At 40.8% G+C, this 23,063-nt stretch overlaps 2 protein-coding genes across 20 annotated transcripts; both read right to left on the bottom strand.

Moving 5' to 3' along the window:
• Nucleotides 1-250: 250 nt before the first annotated feature.
• On the bottom strand, nt 251-22,557 carry LOC116609466. 19 transcript variants are annotated; one of them, XM_048722358.1, is made up of 28 exons: nt 22,455-22,557; nt 22,209-22,257; nt 19,679-19,738; nt 19,337-19,369; nt 18,890-19,040; nt 17,912-18,014; nt 17,469-17,598; nt 16,269-16,598; nt 15,774-15,836; nt 14,954-15,019; nt 14,144-14,203; nt 13,302-13,364; nt 13,095-13,157; nt 12,885-12,947; nt 12,472-12,531; nt 11,609-11,638; nt 11,223-11,264; nt 7,584-7,661; nt 6,793-7,040; nt 6,235-6,421; nt 5,600-5,623; nt 5,361-5,522; nt 4,647-4,865; nt 4,030-4,184; nt 3,411-3,484; nt 2,410-2,579; nt 1,644-1,863; nt 251-1,005 (listed from the first exon to the last, which is right to left on the bottom strand). In XM_048722358.1, the coding sequence occupies exons 3-28, from the start codon at nt 19,731-19,733 to the stop codon at nt 753-755; spliced, it is 3,102 nt and encodes a 1,033-aa protein (XP_048578315.1). In that variant the 5' UTR covers nt 19,734-19,738; nt 22,209-22,257; nt 22,455-22,557; the 3' UTR covers nt 251-752. The 19 variants fall into 19 exon arrangements, with proteins under 19 accessions (XP_048578315.1, XP_048578314.1, XP_048578313.1 ...); XM_048722357.1 differs by having other exon boundaries at nt 22,209-22,329; nt 22,455-22,473; XM_048722356.1 differs by lacking the exon at nt 22,455-22,557 and having other exon boundaries at nt 22,209-22,362.
• On the bottom strand, nt 7,765-11,210 carry LOC125560599. The gene is made up of 4 exons (XM_048722375.1): nt 10,801-11,210; nt 10,408-10,434; nt 10,091-10,186; nt 7,765-8,429 (listed from the first exon to the last, which is right to left on the bottom strand). Exons 1-4 carry the CDS (start codon nt 10,927-10,929, stop codon nt 8,247-8,249), a joined length of 435 nt encoding a protein of 144 aa, XP_048578332.1. The 5' UTR covers nt 10,930-11,210; the 3' UTR covers nt 7,765-8,246.
• Nucleotides 22,558-23,063: the final 506 nt, after the last annotated feature.

Below are 23,063 nucleotides of genomic sequence, written 5' to 3'. Positions count from 1 at the left end.
ATCTTTAAATGGACACCTCAGTATAACCGACACTTTATAAGAGGGCGTCGGTTGAATGGAGGACCATAGTTTTTGAGAAGTGTCGATTATCCCATTTATAAACAAGGGGATTGTAGAAAATCTTGCAGTATTTTAAAACCGCGAATAGTCGGCTCTTTTTGTCATATTTAGTACGACTTCTTCAGGTTATTATGATTAATTCAAATCTGCGAGTTTATATGAAATTCCCCCCTCACAACAGAGACAGCGATTATAGTTAAACTTGTGTTAGGTTTATTTGTATTTTTCTGTATTTTCGCATTAGTTCATGCTACACAGTTAATACACAGATAATTATCAAGACATAATAGCATTTCATACCAAATGCAGCCAGCTGGCTTATAAAGCCTTGTCATTTATAGTGATTCAAAATAGAATAAAATAAAATAAAATAGTAGCGATTTTTAATTGACACGCAGCTCCTTTCAACACTACGCCCAAAAAAAACTTTTTTCTTTTCACAACTAAATGGCGTATCTTAAGACTAACAACAAGAAGCTACACACTCCGGGGAAAGCATCGTTGCACCCTCAGATGCGAGTACACATTGCTAATATCCTGAGCCGTTACTTTTTCATGGAAAAAATAAAATCAAATCCAAAGTAACCTAAGAGTTTCCTTTGCATTGAACATATTTACGGGTTTTGTTACATATTTTCAAGGAAGCTTATTCCCCTTTTTAAGGTAGTTTTTTTTTTACTTTTGGTTCTTCGCTAATGATGGCAGCATTTTTTCGGACAGTAACTCGGACAGTGGTGGGCCTGTCGGCAACCACGTACGCAACCGACCGTCTCGGGAGCCTGGTAAGGAGGTGGAGCCATGACAGGGGCCTGGTTCGAGATAGAGTATGCTGCAAAATTAGCGACGGGTCGCGCGGGAGCCTGGTACAGAGGTAGTTGCTGCTGAGGCTGTTGAGGGTATGCCCCCATCGGGCGCGCAAAGGCTTGTGGGAAGGCTTGAGGCGCTCTTTTAAGACAGAAGACGGATTAGGCAGAGTGCGGGATACGATAAATAATTAGTAGGGTTCTACATACGTGTACAATACGGTTAAGTTACGAGATTTGGGTCACGTTTCAGCTAGCTTAACGAGCCCGAAATACGTCACCCATTCTACGCTAAATCTACACAATTGAGGGGTGGAAAATTCAGAACAAATTCATAAGAAGCTTTTCAAATGTTTGTGTCTTAAGATATTCCGTATACAGGACTCGAAAAAAGTAGCATGTAATCTTACAAATAAAAAAGATATATAGGGTATATATGTGATCTTGTATGATAATATTCTGCCGACTTTAACAAAAAGACGTATGTGTACATTTAACGTAGACTGGGTGGAGGTACTGGATTCGGGTCGTGTTTTTGCTACCTATACAAGTCAACATACGGGACCGGATACCCGGTAAAGTACGGGATCCGGGTTATGTTAAACTACCTATACAGAAATGCATATGGGGCCGGGTATCTTTTAAGATACGAGATCCGGGTACGCATACGGTACCGGATAACAAGTAAAAATACACGATTTGGGTCATGTTCTAGCTAACTATACAAGCCAACATATAGGACCAGATACCCGTACGGGATCCGGGTAATGTTTTACCTACCTATACGAGCTCACATACGGGGCCGGATACCCAGCATGGTACGGGATCTGGTTTCCCGCCATCTGTTGCGTCATAGGCGCCTGAGGCATCATCATGGGTGTGGCTGGTATCATAGGTGCGGGGAATGCAGCCGCGCCAAATGTGGTGGTACCAGTACAACATACAGGGTTACACTGACTGGAGCAGGCCGTGAAGCACTGGGACACACACAGACCATCACCTGAGAAACAGAGCATGCGCAAAGGGTCAACTCCCAATCAAACCTGCCGCTGCCTGCTAGCCGCCGGCTCGCATTCGGAGTAGGAAATGCTTTGTTTTACCCTTGCCCAAGAGGATTCCAAATATTCAAAAACAAAAAATAATTCAGACTGGCCCAGATGTTGACTGATGATGACTGATGATGTGCGATGATGACTGATGATAAGCGATGATGACTGATGTTGACTGATGATGACTGATGATGTGCGATGATGACTGATGATAAGCGATGATGACTGATGTTGACTGATGTTGACTGATGATGACTGATAATAAGCGATGATGACTGATGATAAACGATGATGACTGATGTTGACTGATGTTGAATGATGTTGACTGATGTTGACTGATGTTGACTGATGATGACTGATGATGACAGATGACGAGCGATGATATGACTGATGATAACTGATGTTTTGTATGACTCGGTAGTGAGCAGGAGTTTGAAATGGGGCGAAGTGTGGTCGGTCTCGTTCAAAAGAAGGGCTGACCCAGCAGTGACACACACCTCCATTGACCAGCTCGACGGAAGATAGAGTGGCATTGTGTTTGCTCTTCGGGCTCAGGCGATGCTGGTTATTCTCGAGGTATCCCGCGAGAACAAGCCCGACATTCGGGTCATCTTTGGGGTTATGCTTTTGAAAGACTGCTACATCTGAAGACCCATCGGGGTTTGTACTGAAAAGAGAAATCATTCGCGTGTTACATATAGAACCACTACCCTACTATTAGGATAGAGCTTTTAAGGTTTGATTAGAGCTCTGAAGATGGATCATACAACCACAGGAAACCCGCTTCTAAGGTTGGATGATAACTCTGTAAATGGATCATACAACCACAGGGAACCCGCTTCTAAGGTTGGATTAGAACTCTGTAGATGGATCATACAAACACAGGGAACCCATTCTAAGGTTGGATGAGAACTCTGTAAATAGGTCATATAAGCACAGGAAACCCACTTCTAAGGTTCGATAAGAGCTTTGAAGATCGATCATACAACCTTAGGGAACCCACTTCTAAAGTTCGATTGGAGCTCTGTAAATGAATCATACCAACACGAGGGGGGGGGGGGGGGGGGGTTTACGGTTCATTTGGATGTTTTCTAACTTTGCGATGTATTTTTAATATTTTATTTCGAATACATTAGAAAAAAATACATAGAAAAAAAGGTCCAAAAATAATTTTAGAGACTCGTAATGATGACTATGAACGATTATGAATGATTAACGAATATTTCGGTAGTTTGCGGAGTGGCAGGCCGTGGAAGACACTTGCAAAATTTGATGCAAAATTTGTCGCATCTGTCGCGGCCTTTTTCTCTCTTTAGCGCGTTGTAACGCCAAATCGCTAATGCAAACGAAAAGCAACCCCTTTTTTTGTCGCAGCGCTTTTGCAAAGGTTTCAAACATGTAAAAAAGTTTGATTAGCGCGCGCGAGAAAAATCGCCGCGACAGTTGCGACAGAAATTGCATCTAATATTGCAAGTGTCAACCGCCCTTTACTACTCACTTGACGGATTCACCAACAAACTCAGGTCCTCCACCTGGCCCTTCACTGAATGCTTGAGTGTAAGGCATCTTGATCTGAGATAATGCGAAAAATTAGCGGTAAGATTGAGTGATTGTGGGTCTCAACTGATTGCTTGAGCGGAAGGCATCTAATAAGCGGTACGATTGAGTGGTTGTGGCCCTTCACTGAATGCTTGAGTGTAAGGCATCAAATAAGCGGTAAGATTGAGTGGTTGTGGCCCTTCACTGATTGCTTCAGCGTAAGGCATCAAATATGCGGTAAGATTGAGTGGTTATGAGGTTCGACTGATTGCTTGAGCGTAAGGCATCAAATAAGCGGTAAGATTGATTGATTGTGGGCCTCGACTGATTGCCTTAATGAGAAGAGAACCCTTGATGTGAAAGTTATAAAATCGTTAACAACGCTTAGTTATATGGCCAAGACGGCGGCTTTGGGGGCCTTTTATTTGGCGATATAGGTGTCGTGTGATTCTACATTACAGAATTTTCGAGGTGTTTTTTTTTTCTTCGCAGGTATGGGTTCCATAAAAAGCGAATATCTTTAATTCTACAGATCTGTGCATATTCATTTGTTTTCGTTCAATCGATTTAGTACTGACCACTTTCTTGACGAGTTCGGCTAGGTTCTGAGGTGTTCCGTCTCGGGCTACCGCCTGCGCTTGACCCTGACCTTGGCCTTGGGCTTGACCCTGACCTTGGCCTTGGGTAATGTTATCTTTCTGCACGTGGACTGTGATCTTGTATGTCAGGTTGCCTAAAGTAACAGCAAATGCATTGTATTGCCATCATGCAATCCTCTCCCCTCCCTCTTCTTTACCTCTGACAGGCATCATTCCCCCTCCCCTCCCCCTACCTCTGACAAGCATCATTCCCCCTCCCCTCCCTCCTCTTTACCTCTGACAGGCATCATTCCCCCTCCCCTCCCTGTTCTTTACCTCTGACAGGCATCATTCCCCTCCCCTCTCTCCTACCTCTGACAGGCATAATTCCCCCTCCCCTCCCTCCTCTTTACCTCTGACAGGCTTCATTCCCCCTCCCCTCCTTGTTTTTTACCTCTGACAGGCATCATCCCCCCTCCCCTCCCTCTTTTTTACCTCTGACAGGCATCATTCCCCCTCCCCTCGCTCTTCTTTACCTCTGACAGGCATCATTCCCCCTCATCCTCCCTTCTCTTAACCTCTGACAGGCATAATTACCCCCCCTCCCCTCCTATTACCTCTGACAGGCATCATGCACACAGATGGTATCTTGTCCGTGCATTTGCGATCCGCCCATCCCGTTCCCTCTGCTCTGGTTTCCATGGCGACACAGTCCTCGCCAACACCGGTTGGCTCAGAAGGAAGGAACTCGTGGAAGTTGACGGGCGCGCCGTTCACCCACGTGTATCTACTCTCTGTTTGGTGGTCATGGAAACCGATCCAGGCCTCCTTACCGCCTGTAGGAACATTAACAAAGTAATGGAAAGTAATAGAAAAGATATAGAGATAGCAGACTAGGGAGGATAAACTAGATAGGTGGCTGCCTTTTGCACTTCCATGCGGCAACTCCAGTCTACTTCCGTCGGGCCGACGTAAAACTCAACCGACAAAAGACAAACAAATCTATTAGAATCCGCTTTAAGTTATCAGCCACATCCTCCTGCCTGTACAATTTTCAAATATATTTTTGGAGTTTACCGTTTAAAATCGGATATTGTTACGTAATTGACCGGAAGTAAACTGCTGACTATGCCGCTTCAAGCAGCTGTTGCTTTATCCTGTTCATGGTTAACCACAAACATTAAACCTTTCCATGGGTTAGATGATTCTTTAACGCAAACTACTGTAGACGCGCAACTAATGACACAGACCCTTTAACCAACTAGAGTGGCCTACGCGAAACTCAAAACCCATGCTTACATCTGATGGCACCGCACCTTTAAGTAACTCACCAATAAGGCCGCTGACGAAAGTGTTTTGCTCCTTTGTCTGAACGGATGCAAGGGATGCGCCCTTTTGTGCACATTGGGCGATGGCATTTTCCCAGGTCAGTGGTGTTTGTTGATGGAAGAAGCAAGAACGTTCGTTGCGGACGAAGTCAGCCGGGCATTCACCTATGGGAGGAAAAAAGGTTTTATCAGTTATTTAGGTCCATCTACGTTAATCAAGGTAGTGAAGCTTTCGTTCTCACCGTTTTCGCTTGGCTCGACAAGATCTGCAACAATACAAAAAAACAGATGTTATTAAAGAATGATTATAATTGTAGATACATCGCTTTTTTCACAAAAATAGAAAAATAACAATCTACTGATGAAGTCTGATACGTTATTGACGGTATTTGATTAAAAATCAAATCGTTTAAATTAGCCGATGGAAATGGATTTTTTGAGTCATTTAGCATTGATCAGGAGCATAAAACCTTTGTTTGCTTTTTTATCATCTGCTTCTTCATACCCGGATTTATTATTATTTTTTTTTTTGCCATCAATTCACAACCTTTTATAAAAGTTTGAAATATTAAAGCCAGAAAAAAGTTGTAAAGGGTTTGAGGCCCAGGAATTAATTACTCATAGTTTCAATTAAACAGTCACATCTAAAAATGGCATCTTGATTGGTGTTCTCTTAGATAACAAATTCTTGGATTTCTTAGACACAAGTCCAGTAGATGCGCGTAGTTTCACTGCTAGTAATTTAAATATTGCTAGTGAGAGTGAAGCAAGAATTATCTCACTAATAATATTCGAAAACAAGAAAGTTAACTAGAAGCGATAGCATGCTTTTTTGGTATAATGAATTACTTTACTTAAAGATCCGCAAGTTATGTACCTTTGACAGACCCCACATTGTCTTTCATGTTCTGTTCGCTGCTTGGAGGATCGATATAAGCCACGACGTAGAATTTTCCGGACGGGCTTCGCGCCTTTGCGATACCAACACGACGACCCGACTTCCATATGAGTTGGACGAAGCTACCGGCCTTCCCAGGTACGACGGGCTCGGCCCAGTCGTAGTCCTATAAATCGCGAAACAAAAAATATATTTAGGGTTGCCTTAATCCCTATATATTAACGCTATTCACAACGGCTTTCTTCCAGAAGTCGAACAACAACATGCATTATGTATCTGACGAATGGCGATAAGGCGCTGAACATTTCATATCTTATTGGGAGAAAGTAACATCTTTATCGTAGCCAGTTGGGCAGCCCGATTTGCTTGCCTTTACGTCAAGAAGTATAAAAAAACGCATGTTTATACAACTTTACTCTTATATTCGATTTGAACTCGAAGACACATGGCATGGCTAGGCAAAGGTCCTGAATGGCGGCCAGAGGCGATTTTGTACCGACGTGGTATCGAATAGACAATAAATAACCGATCAGATACCTTCGCTGTCTTGTACCACTGCCCGACACATTGCTTTGCTAGGTCCAGATCCTGAATGGGGTCCACTCGGCTGCAGATTAGCGCACCATAAGGCGAGTCGGTATCGATGCCTTCCTTGTCAGACGCGGCAATCTTATTGGCCCATTCTTGCGCTTTCTTTGTGATAGTCTCATCCGTGACAAGTGGGCCGGCGCCGTGAATGAGGCGGACAGAGTTCATCGATGTTAAGAGAGGGTACTGGATCATTCCTGAGAACAATGGAGAGCATTCGATTATAGGTGAATATTAGGACACAAGGGACGACACCATGGATGTGTTAACAGAGGGTACTGGAACATTCCTGAGAACAATGGACAGCATTCGAATATAGGTTAACATTAGGACACAAGGGACGACACCATGGATGTGTTAACAGAGGGTAACTGGGACATTCCTGGAGAAAAGCGACGATAGACGGGTGTAACTTCTCGCTGATGTTTTGTAACGATTGCGATGATGATGGTAATGAAGGTATGGATGATGATGATGATGACCACCACACCCCCCCCCCCCCCCATCCTCCTCCAATCGCCAAATTCGCAAGGAAGTATTAAAGAAATGTATAGGAGCTATATTCCTCAGATTTGACACCCGCCATATGTTTTAGGCTTCCCTCCTCTATTTGGTAGCCCCTACCCACCTTCGTGAAACCCTGAAATCCGCCATTGTAGTAGTGTTGTAGGTGATGACGAGAATGATAACTATTATGATTATGATGATATTTATAGCCTTAATAGTTACCACTAACATACCTGTTCCGCCGTTGGGCTTGGGCGTGGTCGCCACCGTTGGTCCGTTTGTCGCGACTCCTTGAGTTGTACCACTTGAAGCTAGAAACATCGAGAAAAAGGTTGGATTACACGTGAATCCCATGACAGGGATTATATCTGCCTTCTTGCCTCACCCTCTTCCCTATCTATCCCCCCCCTCTCTCTCTCACACTCTTCTTAAAAAAATCTCTTACAAAATTTAAAAAGGAAGTGCTTTGAGAACAATAGAATTTGGCCTGAAATTATGTACCAACGTAACATTTTATTAAAGAACAGCGTACAAACATCACATAAAACAATATTACAAGACAGAAATTTGCCATGAGATCATTAAATGTGCATTGATAGAGGGTATGGATTGAAAATGAGAGTATTCGATGAATTAATTCATAAAGCGAGAGAGAAACTCTTCGAGAGATGATGAGGAAGTGTCTTTGAGGAAAAGCAAATGACGCATGTCGTACTTTCAAAAGATCTAACGCAAGCGTTACGTTGAATCATCTAATAAAAAAAATCGTATTTATGACTTCAATCGCCGATTTTCGTCTGCCTTTAAAGTTCGAGTAAACAAGGTTCTTAAAGTTCAACTTGGCTCTCAAATTGATGTTCTCAAAGTTCGAGTTTAAGAGGTTCTCAAAGCTCGAGTTAACGAGGGTCTACAACGGTTGCATTCAAGACTATTTCTAAGACTTTTTCTATCTTTCTAATCATGCTATCAAGGACAAGAAGATGTACGAGTGGATGCATGATTACGAAGGACGAGGTGGGTGGGGATACCTGTTGGCCCAGTACTCGATGCAATGGGCTGGGTTGTCGGTGACGGTGGTGCTACGAATGATTGACAGTAACAAATGAGACATGTGAGTTGATTACGGCACAAATAGATTACGTGTTAATGTGACATGACTGTGTAACGGCAGAGTCGCGTCAAATTCCTCTGTTAGATTGTGTGGTAGGTGATGGTGGTATGCCGGTGGTAGATGTTGTGGTGGGTAATGGTGGTATACCTGTGGTAGATGTTGTGGTGGGTAATGGTGGAATACCTGTGGTAGATGTTGTGGTGGGTAATGGTGGTATACCTGTCGTAGATGTTTTGGTGGAAAATGGTGGTATACCTGTGGTAGATGGTGAAGTGGGTGATGGTGGTATACCTGTGTTAGACTGTGTGGTGGGTAATGGTGGTATACCTGTGGTAGATGGCCATATTAATATTTGGGTGACCTTAAATCTCGCTCGGCCAATCTCTTGGAGGCCTGGGTCTAAGGGCTTTTCAAGACTTGTGTGATAAAGATTTGACCAAGCGATAAAGTTTTTTTGACACATTTTTGCCTCGAGTCTCAAATTGAAAGGAATCAGTATTTTTCACCATGTTTTCTTGAGATCACGGAGCGGGAAAACTTTAGCTCTTCTAAATATGGGCATCAATGCCCATATAAGGCAATGCATACGAAGGACACTATCCGTGGGGAATATGTTTGATATGTGGTGGGTGATGGTGATATGCCTGTGTGTAGTGGGTGATGGTGGTATACCTGTGGTAGATGGCGTGGTGGGTAATGGTGGTATGCCTGTGGTATGGTGTAGTGGGTGATGGTGGTATACCTGTGTTAGACTGTGTGGTGGGTAATGGTGGTATACCTGTGGTAGATGTTGTGGTGGGTAATCGTGGTATACCTGTGGTAGATGTTGTGGTGGGTAATGGTGGTATACCTGTGGTAGATGTTTTGGTGGGTGATGGTGGTATACCTGTGTTAGACTGTGTGGTGGATAATGGTGGTATGCCTGTGGTAGATTGTATAGTGGGTGATGGTGGTATACCTGTGGTAGATGTTGTGGTGGGTGATGGTGGTATACCTGTGGTAGATGTTGTGGTGGGTGATGGTGGTATACCTGTGTTAGACTGTGTGGTGGGTAATGGTGGTATACCTGTGGTAGATTGTATAGTGGAAAGGTGGTATACCTGTGGTAGATGTTGTGGTGGGTAATGGTGGTATGCCTGTGGTAGATGTTGTGGTGGGTAATGGTGGTATACCTGTGGTAGATGTTGTAGTGGGTAATGGTGGTATGCCTGTGGTAGATGTTGTGGTGGGTAATGGTGGTTTGCCTGTGGTAGATGTTGTGGTGGGTAATGGTGGTATGCCTGTGGTATGGTGTAGTGGGTGATGGTGCTATACCTGTGGTAGATGTTGTGGTGGGTGATGGTGGTATACCTGTGGTAGATGTTGTGGTGGGTGATGGTGGTATACCTGTGGTAGATGTTGTAGTGGGTGATGGTGGTATAGCTGTGGTATGGTGTAAGGGTAATGGTGGTATACCTGTGGTAGATGTTGTGGTGGGTGATGGTGGTATAGCTGTGGTATGGTGTAAGGGTAATGGTGGTATACCTGTGGTAGACTGTGTGGTAGGTTTTGGTGGTATACCTGTGGTAGATGTTGTGGTGGGTGATGGTGGTATAGCTGTGGTATGGTGTAAGGGTGATGGTGGTATACCTGTGGTAGACTGTGTGGTAGGTTTTGGTGGAATAGCTGTAGTTGCGGCAGTTGATGGGGTTGCAGGAGATGGAGGTGCCGCAGTCGATGGCTGCTCTACACTCAGTACAAACATGGAAACGCGAGAATGTATATCGGTATTAGCGGAAATCACATATGTAATGTTTGAAAGTAATCCAATCAAAATAGAGAGCCAACATTGACAAAAACGTCAGTAATGAGCCTTGAAATGAAGCTTTGACACATTTTCTATTACAAAATCGGAAATTTATGGACAAGCCGTTCACTCATGCAGAGCATGCAAAGACTGATTTTACCTGTTGTTGGAGGACACGGGATGCAGTCTGTGCAAAATTAGAATTGGATTTCATATTATTGAAAATAAGTGATACGAATAGAATAATAGCATTTGACTGATCTATACTTATATTCTTATACGCGTTGTCATTGCCAGGGTCGCTGATAAGCACATAGCGCTATATTATTCATTCTTCAAGTTTTTAAAGGCCTACATTTTGTCTCGAAATGGGAATAAAGAATTGCATATCATAAGCTAAAGGGTCATGTCGCAAAATCAGAACTCGCATTGAAGATGATACGTTGATAAAATTAATAAAATTAAATAAAGAGCCTGCCCGGAATGGAAAAATAATAATAATGTAAAGCAAAATTCAAGCAAGGCATGCTGGATAGATCGTGCATGCGTATACCTGGATCAAAGAGAAGGCAGACCTTGACGCAATCTGAGAGATGAAAGTGCGGGAAAGGCGAGTGAGGGATGCATGGCGTATGACGATGATGTTGAAATAAAAGTGTGGAAATAATGGAAACAAAACCATCGTCAAGATAAAATAGTAATCAAAATGATGATGACTACACCAATAAGCAAAGACGAGAAAAAATATAAGTAGCGAAAAATGATAAGGGGATACCCAGTAGGGGCGTGGCTGTGCCCCCCCCCCCAAAAAAAAAAATGTTCTCTTAATGTTTCTGTATTGTGCCCCTTAATTTTACATGGCCTGCTACGGATCTGCGATGTTATGACAACAACAACAACAAAAACAGCAAAACCACAAAAGACAAGAAAATAAGGGATGAGGGAATGAGGGAAGAAATGACACCTGTGACGTACCTGGAGCAGCAGTGGAGCCGGGGGCAGCCGAGGTGGGTGCAGCTAGAAAATAAAACAGGATAATCCTTCATAATTATCATCATCATCATCGTCATCGTCATCATCATCATTCTATCACTATCGTCCTCCTCATTTTTCTCCTTACTTTAATCGCCGCAATCATTATTTATTCACACTGTCGTTAAAGACTTTACATCAAATAAAAAGCTCGAAACATTTATATTTACGCCTGGATACTCATAAAAAAAATAATATAGAAAGAGCCGATCAGGGCAATCGCTTGGGTCCATAATAATTTACTTGCATGCATTACTAAGCACCCAAACAAACACAAGTTTTTAGCATGGTTACTTTCGCAATCTTTACTTATGAGAATTTTCACTTACCCGTAGATGGGGCAGCCTTGGGTGTAGCTCCTATTACAAAAAAATAAAATAAAAGTAATGCTCTTAACTACAACGTATCAAACACTGACATCTTTATACTATTTCAAATTTCCCTTGTCGCCAAACTAAATTAAATAATAAAAGAATAATAATAAAATAGTTGAAAAGGAAAAAGATACTTAGCGTTAACAATTTTAGATTGAATATGACGCAATGTAGCCTAATAAAATACGCGTTGTAGTATTATGGAATTAATGTTAATGATTATGTCAAGTTTGTGGTCATAAAGACCACGAAGATGATGACAATGATTCAATTGATGATCAATAACAGCGTTGTTGGTTAGGTAGGCTGTGCACAAATAATTAACGATCTCTAGCGAGGAAGATTATGATGATTATTATAATTATGATTGGTGTGTGGTCACGTAATTTGGTGAGAAATTTATAACATTTATAAGAACGTCTAATTTTCAGTTGAGGCTGGGCCGTTCTCATTTTTCTCACACTGACATTGTTCTTAACGATGTTCTTAATTTTTAGTGCTTATAAAATCTAGTGCCCAATGAATTATTAGAAAAAAAATTACACAAATGACCAATAGCAATACTATTTGAGGTTGTTATTGATGAACATAATTTGACACTGCATTTTAGAACACACCAGACTAATAAAGTAGTATTTTGCTGATATTTGAGCCTCGGCATGTTCTTAGCATGTTCTTAAAATTTGTTGAAATCTCAGCCCGAACTTTCTTACAGGAAAGGATCTTATAATAACGTGTACCGATGTTTGACGAAGATGATGATGATTTTTCTAATTATGAAAAAAATGCGTGTGTCATGGAATGAAGTGTGTGATTACCGATGTGTGGTGGCTGTGGTAACGATATCGCTGCTGGTTTGGGGGCCTGAGCAGGCTTTGCTGTTGTGAGAGGAAAGTGACTTTTTTAGTTATCAGTGTAGTTAACTGGTGAAAAACATTAGTTAATACTTACAAAACAAGACAAAACAGTTTGTGGTAATATTACATAGCTTTTAAATTATATCAAAACATATACTAAGATGACAGTGTTAAACATGATGATCAGATAAGCACCATGTCAATGATAAGGTTACTCTAGCTTAAAGGTGCCTGCGTGGTGGTGCTAAAAGAGTTGATTGTGTGATGGCATTACTAGAGTTGATTTTGTGATGGTGTTAAACGAGTTGATTTTGTGATGGTGTTAAAAGTGTTGATTGTGTGATGGTGTTAAAAGAGATGACACGGTTAATTACCGGGAGCTTTTGGTAATGTTGTTTGTGGTTGTTTCGGTGGCGGCGGTGGAGCTTTGGCGGCAGCTATGAGACGACGAAGACATAAGACATCATGAGATGATCTTGAGCACAAATTGATAAATGCATAGACCAAGATTGCTATATCATGATTATAGTAATCATTTACGTGATGTGTTATTTTATGGTTATGATAATGAAAGTGGTGATTACCAGGAGCTTTTGGTAATGTTGTTTGTGGTTGTTTCGGTGGCGGCGGTGGAGCTTTGGCGGCAGCTATGAGACGACGACAATAGATATAATGAGATGATATTGAACAGAAATTGATAAATGCATAGACCAAGATTGCTATCTCATGATTATAGTAATCATTTATGTGATGTGTTATTTTATGGTTATGATAATGAAAGTGGTGATTACCAGGAGCTTTTGGTAATGTTGTTTGTGGTTGTTTCGGTGGCGGCGGAGGAACTTTGGCGGCAGCTATAAGACGACGAAGTAAAGACAATAAATATTATGAGATTATTGAGGTACCGAAGGACACAGAGGCCGAGTTCTAGGTGATACATGCACACAGCAAAATTGTTATTTACGATGTTAATGAATAGGGTGCTTGGGACAAAGATAAGATTATTTTAGTTATGATGATGATGATAGTAAATCATGCTTGTGATTGTGTTATTCTTATGGTGCTAGTCATAACAATCCTTTTAATGACGAGCCCGACAGAGCAAAAAAAAAAGGCAAGTTTTCCCAAAATAAGGTCCGGTTAACTTCGGTAAGCTTGAATTTTTGCATAGAGGTTCCTTATGTTATGTAAACCAACACACAATAAAGTTTTCTTGTAATGGGTTCGTCTTCGAGATATGAGGCTTGAAGTGCAATTTTCAAATGTTTAATGTATGAATTCTCCTCGTTTTTAGGGAGAAGTCGCGATCTGATCAGAAATTAAGACAACTTTGCTTGCTAATATCTCCTTAATTTCTTTAAAATTTGGAATTAAGCTTTTGGTCAGAGGGAATCCTTGTATGCGGAATCTTGAGCTTATATATTGAGAATTGGAAAATTTCATGCCATTTTTTTTTTTGCTCTGTCGACGAGCACATGATTATGATTTGGCTTCTGTGGTGTTTGGTAGTGATACTGATGATTTTCTTTATGATGGTGTCGACATGATATTAATAATGACGATAACTATCGTGAATGGAAGTGTCTTATGGAAAAGAAAGACTGAATCATGGCGGCTATGATACACGTGTTACCCATGTGGTTACCAGATGAACTTGGCAACGCAATGGCTGCTGGTTGCTGAGATGCTGGTGCTGCAACATAGCATGGTACAATGGTTGATGGACAATATGTAAAATAAAACACTGGGTTGATACAAATGTGATGATATGCGATGGCAAACAAACCCATATCAATCAATGCCTGTCGTTTTTTTCTAAATAGCCTATACGAGCCTGGGCAAGCATGAAATTTGTGATATTCAGTTTAGGCCTCTTTCCATGATGGCGGTCAACAAAAATATAGAACACACTAATTCCGGTTAGTAGAAGTGGAAACTCTCCACATGCAAGTTCGAAGGTAAAAAAAAAAAAAATGATGCAGACTTTCAGAAATGTAAAATGTCCAAATCAGGAATTGAGCAAGCGAGATAGAAAAAAGACAGGTTTCAAGACATATCAAACACGTGTGGGAGACTGGGGCGAGCACGGGGGACACCCTGTTACAGTGGAAAACGAGGGATCCTGGGGCCTATTCAAAACGACTGCCATAAAAGACAATAACATAAAAACAAAATTTTCTGCAAGTTTACTTGAAATCTTCCAACCGAGACAACGTTAGCGGCCGAAAATACAAGAACATTATTGAAGCGGACGTATCTTTATATGGTATGCCATTTCCTTATGGGGCAGATCCAGGCTGAATGAGAACTTTTAAAACATTTTCTTTTTAATGGAAAGCAAGGATTATATGATGGAACTAATGAAACAGCTGATCACCAGGTGTTTTTGGGGGCTTTTTAGGTGGATAACCAGGTGGATTTGAGGGGTTTTTAGGTGGATTACCAGGTGGATTTGGGGGCTTTTTAGGTGCTATGACGGCGTGATTGGCTCCAGGGGGAGGCATGGGCGCTGTTAAATGAAGAAAAGTACAACGAAGATTATACAACAACGCCGATAGAGATGATGATACTTATGATGATGATGATGATGATGATGATGATGATGATGATGATGATGATGATGATGATGCTTATGGTAATGATGATGATGATGATGATGATGATGATGGTGATGATGATGATGATGATGGTAATGCAAATGATGATGATGATGCTTATGATGATGATGATGATGGTGATGATGATGATGATGATGATGATGGTAATGCAAATGATGATGATGATGCTTATGATGATGATGATGATGGTGATGATGATGATGATGATGATGATGATGATGGTGATGATGATGATGATGATGATGATGATGGTGATGATGATGATGATGGTGATGTTGATGGTGATGATTTAATGATGATGATGGTGGTGATGATGATGATGATGATGATGATGATGGTGATGATGATGATGATGATGCTTATGATGATGATGATGATGGTGATGATTTAATGATGATGATGATGATGGTGATGATTTAATGATGATGGTAAAAATGATGATGGTAGTGATGATGATGATAATGGTGGTGGTGGTGGTGGTGATGATTATGATAATGGCGATGATTATAATAATGATGATGAAGATAATTATGATGATTATGATGATGAATATGGTGATGATGATGATGGCGATTATGAGGGTGACTTCAATTATGATATTGATAATGATTAGAATGCAGCTATTGGCGTAAAAGCGGTGATTACCAGGGGCCTTTGGTAATGTGGTTTGTGGTTGTTTCGGTGGCAGAGGAGGAGCTTTGGTAGCAGCTATAAGCAACGAAGTAAAGACCATGAGTATATTGAGCTATTTAAAGAAAGGGATACGATTAATATGACTGGATCATTAATGAGGCTAAAGGTGCATTTCCATGTGAAGATCAGTGAGATTTGTCAACACTTTTAGAAATAAAGGAATGAAGAAAAAAGCTACTCACCTAAGTTTCTATACTTAGTTTCTATATGTTAATATTCTAACAAATGTGCAACCAATTTAGTTTTAATGTAACAATTTCGAAGGGTTGACTTGTTCGTGGATCAGCTAGGGCGTGTGCCGATAAGTTGAATATGAAGGAAGGGGGGCTATTTCTTTACAGAAAATGGATTCTTAATACGTCATATGGGATTTCTAGCTTTTGGAATCGTATTTTTCTAGCCTGACAAAATGGTAGGTACAGACTCTTTTAGATCTAGAAATATTACCGTTCGTTGTCGGTGGCTGTGTCGCGGCAGAAGGCGTGGTTGCTGGAGCCTTTGCGCTGGTTGCTCCCGGTGTGGCGCCAGGCGTGGGAGGAGCTTTTGTGGCGGGTGCATTAGTAGAGGGTGCGTTCGTAGCGGGTGCATTAGTAGAGGGTGCACTAGTTGTGGGTGCATTTGTAGCGGGTGCGTTTGTAGCGGGTGCGTTTGTAGCGGGTGCATTTGTAGTGGGTGCATTTGTAGTGGGTGCGTTTGCAGTTGGTGCGTTTGTGGTAGGTGGCGCCGTTGTCGGGGCTGGTGTTGTCTCAGTTGCTGAAGATGTTGTGGGAGCAGCGACTGTGAAACATAGGTGTGATTGAATATGGTTAGACACCTTACGCTATCAGGTAAAAGATAAAAGGTCTGCTTAGCAAGCGCGATAGGCTGGGGTTAGGTCGTCAAAACGTAGCAGTCTACAGCATTTTACAGAGAGCTGGTGCTCTTTGTAAGCGCGGCAAAAGACAAGCTATTAGCAACAGAATCAAATGAGCGGATATCGCATCGCTACCTCATCCAGGGGTACGGAATTACAAATCGTAACTGCGCACTAAAGAAGTTACCGTAACAATAGTCGCCTACCTTCAAATTATACACACAATAGTGGACTTTGCCCTAGAAATCTTGTGAACGTTTGGGTGGCAAATTCAAGCCAATGTAAACATAGAAATGACTGCGACCGTCACACCAGAGAACGATGAAAAAGTAAAATATTTAAATAAAATTTAATACTTTTCTAAAATATATATATTTAGGCCTTTATTCGTAAGGGCTAAATAAGTTGCTTTTTGTTGTAGTTATTTTGCCGCTAAAAGTCTGAGAGCGAGTTAGTTTGCCACCCAAAAAATCACGTGATCTCTTAGAGCAAGTCGCCCATTTACTTTTTAGGGTCAGTACGCAGCTCTTACAAGCTGCAATTTGATTGGGCAAATAAACAATATCCGCACCTCGACACAAAGAACGAGAAGAATAGAGACAAAAAACCTCCTTTGTAGAACAAAGATAATAGGAGAAAAAACAGCTGCGTACTTACTCACTTTTTTCATCAATGCTGTCTGTTCTTATCGTTGTCCTATGCTATTCGGAAAACGACGGCTCCGAGTTTAGACAATGGCTAAGACGGCTCCGATATTAGGCAGTAGCTAAATATATATAATACCATAACAATACCTGCTGGTGCGGGTTGGCTGACCATCTTCTTCGTGGGGTTGGAGAAAACCCTCTTGAGCTTCGAGTCACTCGCCAGCCATTCCGAGGCTTTAAAGTCGAACTGGTTTCCTGCCGGGTCCGTAACCGTGAACTGATTTGAATAACCACATAATATAAGAATAAAACACAAAGAGTGAAATGATAAAAAATGGAAATAATACTATTGTGTTTTTTTTTTCATAGGGCTCAAAGCATCACCCTTATGAAGCTAAGATGCTAAAGGTGATGGCTGACAAACGATCAACAAGGAGAACTGTTATATTCGAAGATGTAACCCCCCTAATTTTTCAAGGCCTGCTACGTACGGCTCTGTAACATAATTAATGACAACAACCAGCAATTATGACGATTATAAAAGTGATGGACATAAATAGTGCAACAAGAATCAGCGTTAGCTTTGCTACCTTTTTAAGAAACCATCCTGGCGCGGGTCCCGAGTTATCGTTAATGACTGTAACTCGTTGAAGTTCGCCAATATCCCTAGCTTTGACCTTAAACGTCGACAACCTGCGCAGTGGTAAAATGGATTAAAGAATTTAAGACTTAATGCATACGTCGAACCGAACTTAAAGCCGCATTGTCACCAGTTTACTTCCGGTCGATTACGTAACAATCTCCGATGATTTTTAACGGAAAACGCGAAAAAAATTGAAAGCAGTGTGCTTATTTAAAGTTTCTTTGAGGATTTGATTGATAATTTAAAGCGGATGGCCTGTTTAATATCTCGGATATTAATAGATTCTTTTGTCTTTTAACGGTTGAGGTTTCCGTCGGACCTCCGGAAGTAAACTGGTGACAATGCGGCTTTAAACCGAATCAATTTAATAACTGGTGCGAGTCTGAGTCAAGCCTCCAGTGGAGGCATACGTCGACCCTATTTCTCAGGAGACAATACTTTTAAAATAATCGAATTCATACTTTCGTGGAGCTTGCCCTTAAAGCCGCATTGTCACCAGTTTACTTCTGGAGGTCCGACGGAAACCTCAACCGTTAAAAGTTAAAATGATGATGATGATGGTGGTGAAATGGTGGTGATTATGATGATGATGACGGTGATGATGATAATAATGATGGTGAAATGGTGGTGGTTATGATGATGATGGCGGTGATGATGATGGTGAAATGTTGGTGATTATGATGATGATGGCGTTGATGATGATGCACAAATGGTGATGGTTATGATGATCATGGCGGTGATGATGATGGTGAAATGGTGGTGATTATGATGATGATGGTGAAATGGTGATGGTTATGATGATAATGACGGTGATGATGATGGTGAAATGATGATTGTAGTGGTTATGATGATGATGACGGTGTTGACAATGATGTGTATGATGAAGATTGCGCTGTTATGAACTGCAATGCAGTGTCTTACTCACTTGCCGCGTGAAAATGCGTCTTTATCGCCATTATTTAATGCCTTCCTCGAAGTCTCGCCTTTCGTTCCAAAAAGCTTCACGAATATGTTGGCATTTGTACCGGCGTACCATCTCGCACCTGTTTTGATGCTTAAAGTCCAGTCTTTCCTCCCTGTGGACGAAGGATGGCATAATGGACTAGATGAAATTATAGAATATTCCGTCTTTATAATTGCTGAATGAAGTAAAGATAATCATACATGAAAAAAATATATACAAATATCAGTAAAAAAATAGCTAATAGTAGATTGAATATAAAATAGTGGTCAGAACTTTTTGTGTTTAGGTTAGCATTCTATTTAAAAAAAAAGTTGTCAGTGTAAAAATCGCGAATGGCAGACAGGCCTGCCTTAGCATTCAAACAAGTGTCAAATGGATTTTGTATACATTTATATTATTTGTCTTTACCTTGGAATGCAGGAGGGTCCTGACCTTGGCATACTGTCAGAATAATAATAATAATATAATTAAATAATTAATATAATAATCGATATTTATAGCGCCACTTCTACCTCTACTATAAGCAAACTAACTAATTAACTAACTAACTGACTGACTGACTGACTGACTGAACTAAAAAAAGAGAGAGAGCTACATCAGGGTGAATTTGTTGAGTGACGATTAGCAACTCCTTATTGTTCACAATTGAAAATACAACGGTTCATATGCGGGAAAACTTCAAAGTAACTAGCCACGATAAAAGTATGATATTAAACTTAGTGAATGCATACAAAAGACATGATTACTCACCCACTATGAACACGAGTCCAAGGGAAAGGGTTACCAACAGTCGCCCTCCAACCATGCTCGCTGAAATAACACAAATATGGACAATGTATAAATTAACGGAAAAAAATGCATTTCTTCGTGTCGCATTTACAGTACTACACTCGCTAAATTGGTCACAAAGATAAGTTTCTCAGAAAGTTAGCCAATCAGAATCTGAGAATCACTGTTTATGTGTCATACGCTGAAGTAAACAAAAGCCTTGTCTTTGCCACGCCAATAGACCTTTTCGCGGTTACTGGGGAGGCCTGTGGTTTTACACCAAAGCGAGGCTCAAACGGGCATGTTTTGGCGGAAATGCAGCGGCGTGTGCGTCGGGTCGTTTCAAAATACAAAAAGACAATCAGCCAAAACATTTGCCCAAAATGCTTTTGTCTTCAGGAGTTGTTTGTTATGGCTTTTTGGTGTAAAACCACAGGCCTCCCAAGTAAACGCGAAATGGTCTATTGGCTGGATGGAGTTTATGCCAGTTAAGGCCTGCTTTCTTCTCTGGCATGCTAGTTTGCTAACTTCATAACTGTCAAAGTAAGGTTCATATGCAAACAACCTTATCAATGCGCCAATCTGTTAAGCTCGATATAGCTAATTGTGGGCATGGGACCATCGGCTTAACGTCGTTATCCAAGAAGACGAGGGATCCACAATCCCCAATGTAGAGAGCCCGATTAGTACACCTCAGAAAAAAAAATTCCAAGCTGACTTGACTCGGGTTTGAAACCTGGTGCTAGTGCTTGAAAGACCAAGCCCTGCAACTTTGTGCCACCCTCCTCGTATCGTCCAAAATCTGTTTTCAGCATAAAAATGTTTTCGCTTTAATAACAACTGAACTTATAGACTATATGTAAGTTGTCTCAAAAGCTGTAAAAAAAGGTGCGCTGGGTAGTGGCGATAAGACCCCGGGACTGAAGGAGATTCGCTTGAATTGCCCATTTGAAAAAAAAAATATAATTGCTTGCTTACAACCCTTCAAACGGGATCAAAGTTAACCTGAATGTTTCTCAATATAATAATTTTATTCTACGAAAACGACGAAAAAATTAATTGGATAAATTTTATTGGGCGGCCAAAAAAGCAAAAAGGTTCCTTTTCTTCATTTTGAAAGTATCATATAGTCCCCGGAATGGCCCCTAAAACTAACGATCAACAGCGATTGCTTTCATTTTTGGTATTTATTAGAAATAAGAGGTAGCTTAATGACAATGGTAAAAAAAATCCTTGCCAGCGTATGGATTTTTTTCAGGGGCGAATTTCAAAGTAGGTAAATAACAGTGACTGAAAATAAAAATACGCCAATTCTCGGAATTCCTCTTATAGATTTTAATAAAACTTCCTCTAAGTGTCGACCAAGGTCTGATGTACAATATCCGATAGCTTATTTATTTAACATTTCCTGGTAGCGAACAGCACTTTGCGAATAGTGAATTAACGGGCACACCGTTCCGTTGCCATAGAAACAATGTAAACACATTTCACATTTTTATAAAGTTTATCCCTAGCTACATGGCATTGCCACAGTAGTTTGATGATCCGATCCCTGTAGCAGAAGACACGAGTTGTGACGGGATGGTTGGAGATTCGGGAAACTGTATCGAATCTCCTTAAAATGTGTTTTGTTTTCTTATTACTTTAACCACACTCATTGTGCCATTTCGTAGGTGTAGATGTGCTGATGGCTACAATCGAAGTGATACGCACCAGGATTAAGATTGACTTAGGATTAAGACCCGTCTCTCTGGACTAATGATCCATTATAGGAACGGCTGTCTTCTTTAATTGATGATCCGTATCATCAAGACTTTGTCCATCTGTTCCCAGGCTGTAATATAATACCTATGTAGATATCTAAGTTGTTCTCATTGACCCATTTGCTGACGCGTGTCGTTTCCGCTATCTTTATCTTGGCTACCAAATGTATATATTTATCAGCCCAAAAAGTAAAAATATATTTATGCAACCCTTTTCTAAAGTAGTCCTTTTTTCCCATCAAAGTTTTCTTATCAATGATTTGAGAATGTAAAAATATTTCAAAAAGCGCATGTAAGGTCAATTTGGAAAATAATCGAGTAAATAGAATTTCTGAATAACTATTGCGTAAATTTTTCGTGTCTAGGACTTCTGTAAGATGGGTTTTGTGACGCTTTAGCTTTTTGCACTTTTCTTTTGTATATATCTCATCAGTCAAGGAAGCAAAGCTAAATAAATATTGTAATATTAACAATAAGGACAACATTTATTTTGTCTCTCGAGATCTTCTTCCAAAAACGCTTCTAAACATGACATCATTTTGGAGCATCTCAGATAAGACATCTAAGCATCAAATTGTTTAAAATCCAGTTCTGATTTTTCTGGATACAAGACTTTAAGAATCTATTTTGTAAACAAAGGTATCCTACAGCCATAACATCAAACTGAGACGTCTTAAACTATGATATGTTACTGGTCACTCGTTTCTTGTCGAGACAAGAAAAAAGGGTACACTTTTACTTCGACCTACCTTCGATATGTGTTGACCGGAGGTCACTTTGTCAACAATCCCGCCTGAACTAAATAAACAAGGGAAAAGTTGTTCGAAACCTAAAGCAAATGAACCCTGAACGCCCACCCGAAATGGCGCCCTGTGAACACGAAGTCAAAACGGAGTCAAAAGATAAATCAATAATTAATCGACTTGCGCTAATAGATTAACGTAGGGCTCAGAAATTTATCACTAGAAAACACAACAAAATGTTACGTTACTCACTCAAGATAAGAAAAACATTTCAGGGGCAGTCAAAGCCTTCTTAAACATTTCAGTAGCTGAGTTGTCTGTTTTTATTCGAGGGGAGGGTGTTAGGACAGAGAATAGAGGTAAGTGTGGTTAATTGAGTGAACGCGTGGCGGGTTTCAGGGTCAAGCGCCCGGATAATTCCACCACCTGATGCGCTTGCAGGTGGCAAAAGTGAGGAGCATGACATCATAGCGGACGCTTGCAGAGAAATGAGCTCTTGGTTTTCAAATGGAAGTGGTGTTGATGCACAGAAAAGATCGAGAACATGCGAGACGCGAGTATTCCAATTAAGGGGGGAGGGCTAGGAGACCTAACCACAGTGTACATTACCAGCCTATGGCAGTCAAGATAATCACTTACAAAACTGCAAATTAAAAGTGACTCAGCATGAAAAAAAGGTCTCTTTAATTTTCCAAGGCACATAAGTTTTTTTTAAGCATTCATTATTATAGGCTGGTGATTATGACTTTACCGCCGACCTTGCAAATCCGTTTTCCACAATTTAAAACTAGTTTGCATCTTTAGCTCTAGCTTCATGGCTAATTGCACGCATCAATCAATGGCTGCCGTTTTTTTCTAAAT

Source organism: Nematostella vectensis, chromosome 15, assembly GCF_932526225.1.
Source record: "Nematostella vectensis chromosome 15, jaNemVect1.1, whole genome shotgun sequence".
NCBI classification, from domain to species: domain Eukaryota; kingdom Metazoa; phylum Cnidaria; class Anthozoa; order Actiniaria; family Edwardsiidae; genus Nematostella; species Nematostella vectensis.
Note: the sequence above shows the minus strand (reverse complement) of the source record. Positions and strands in the feature narration are given on the sequence as shown.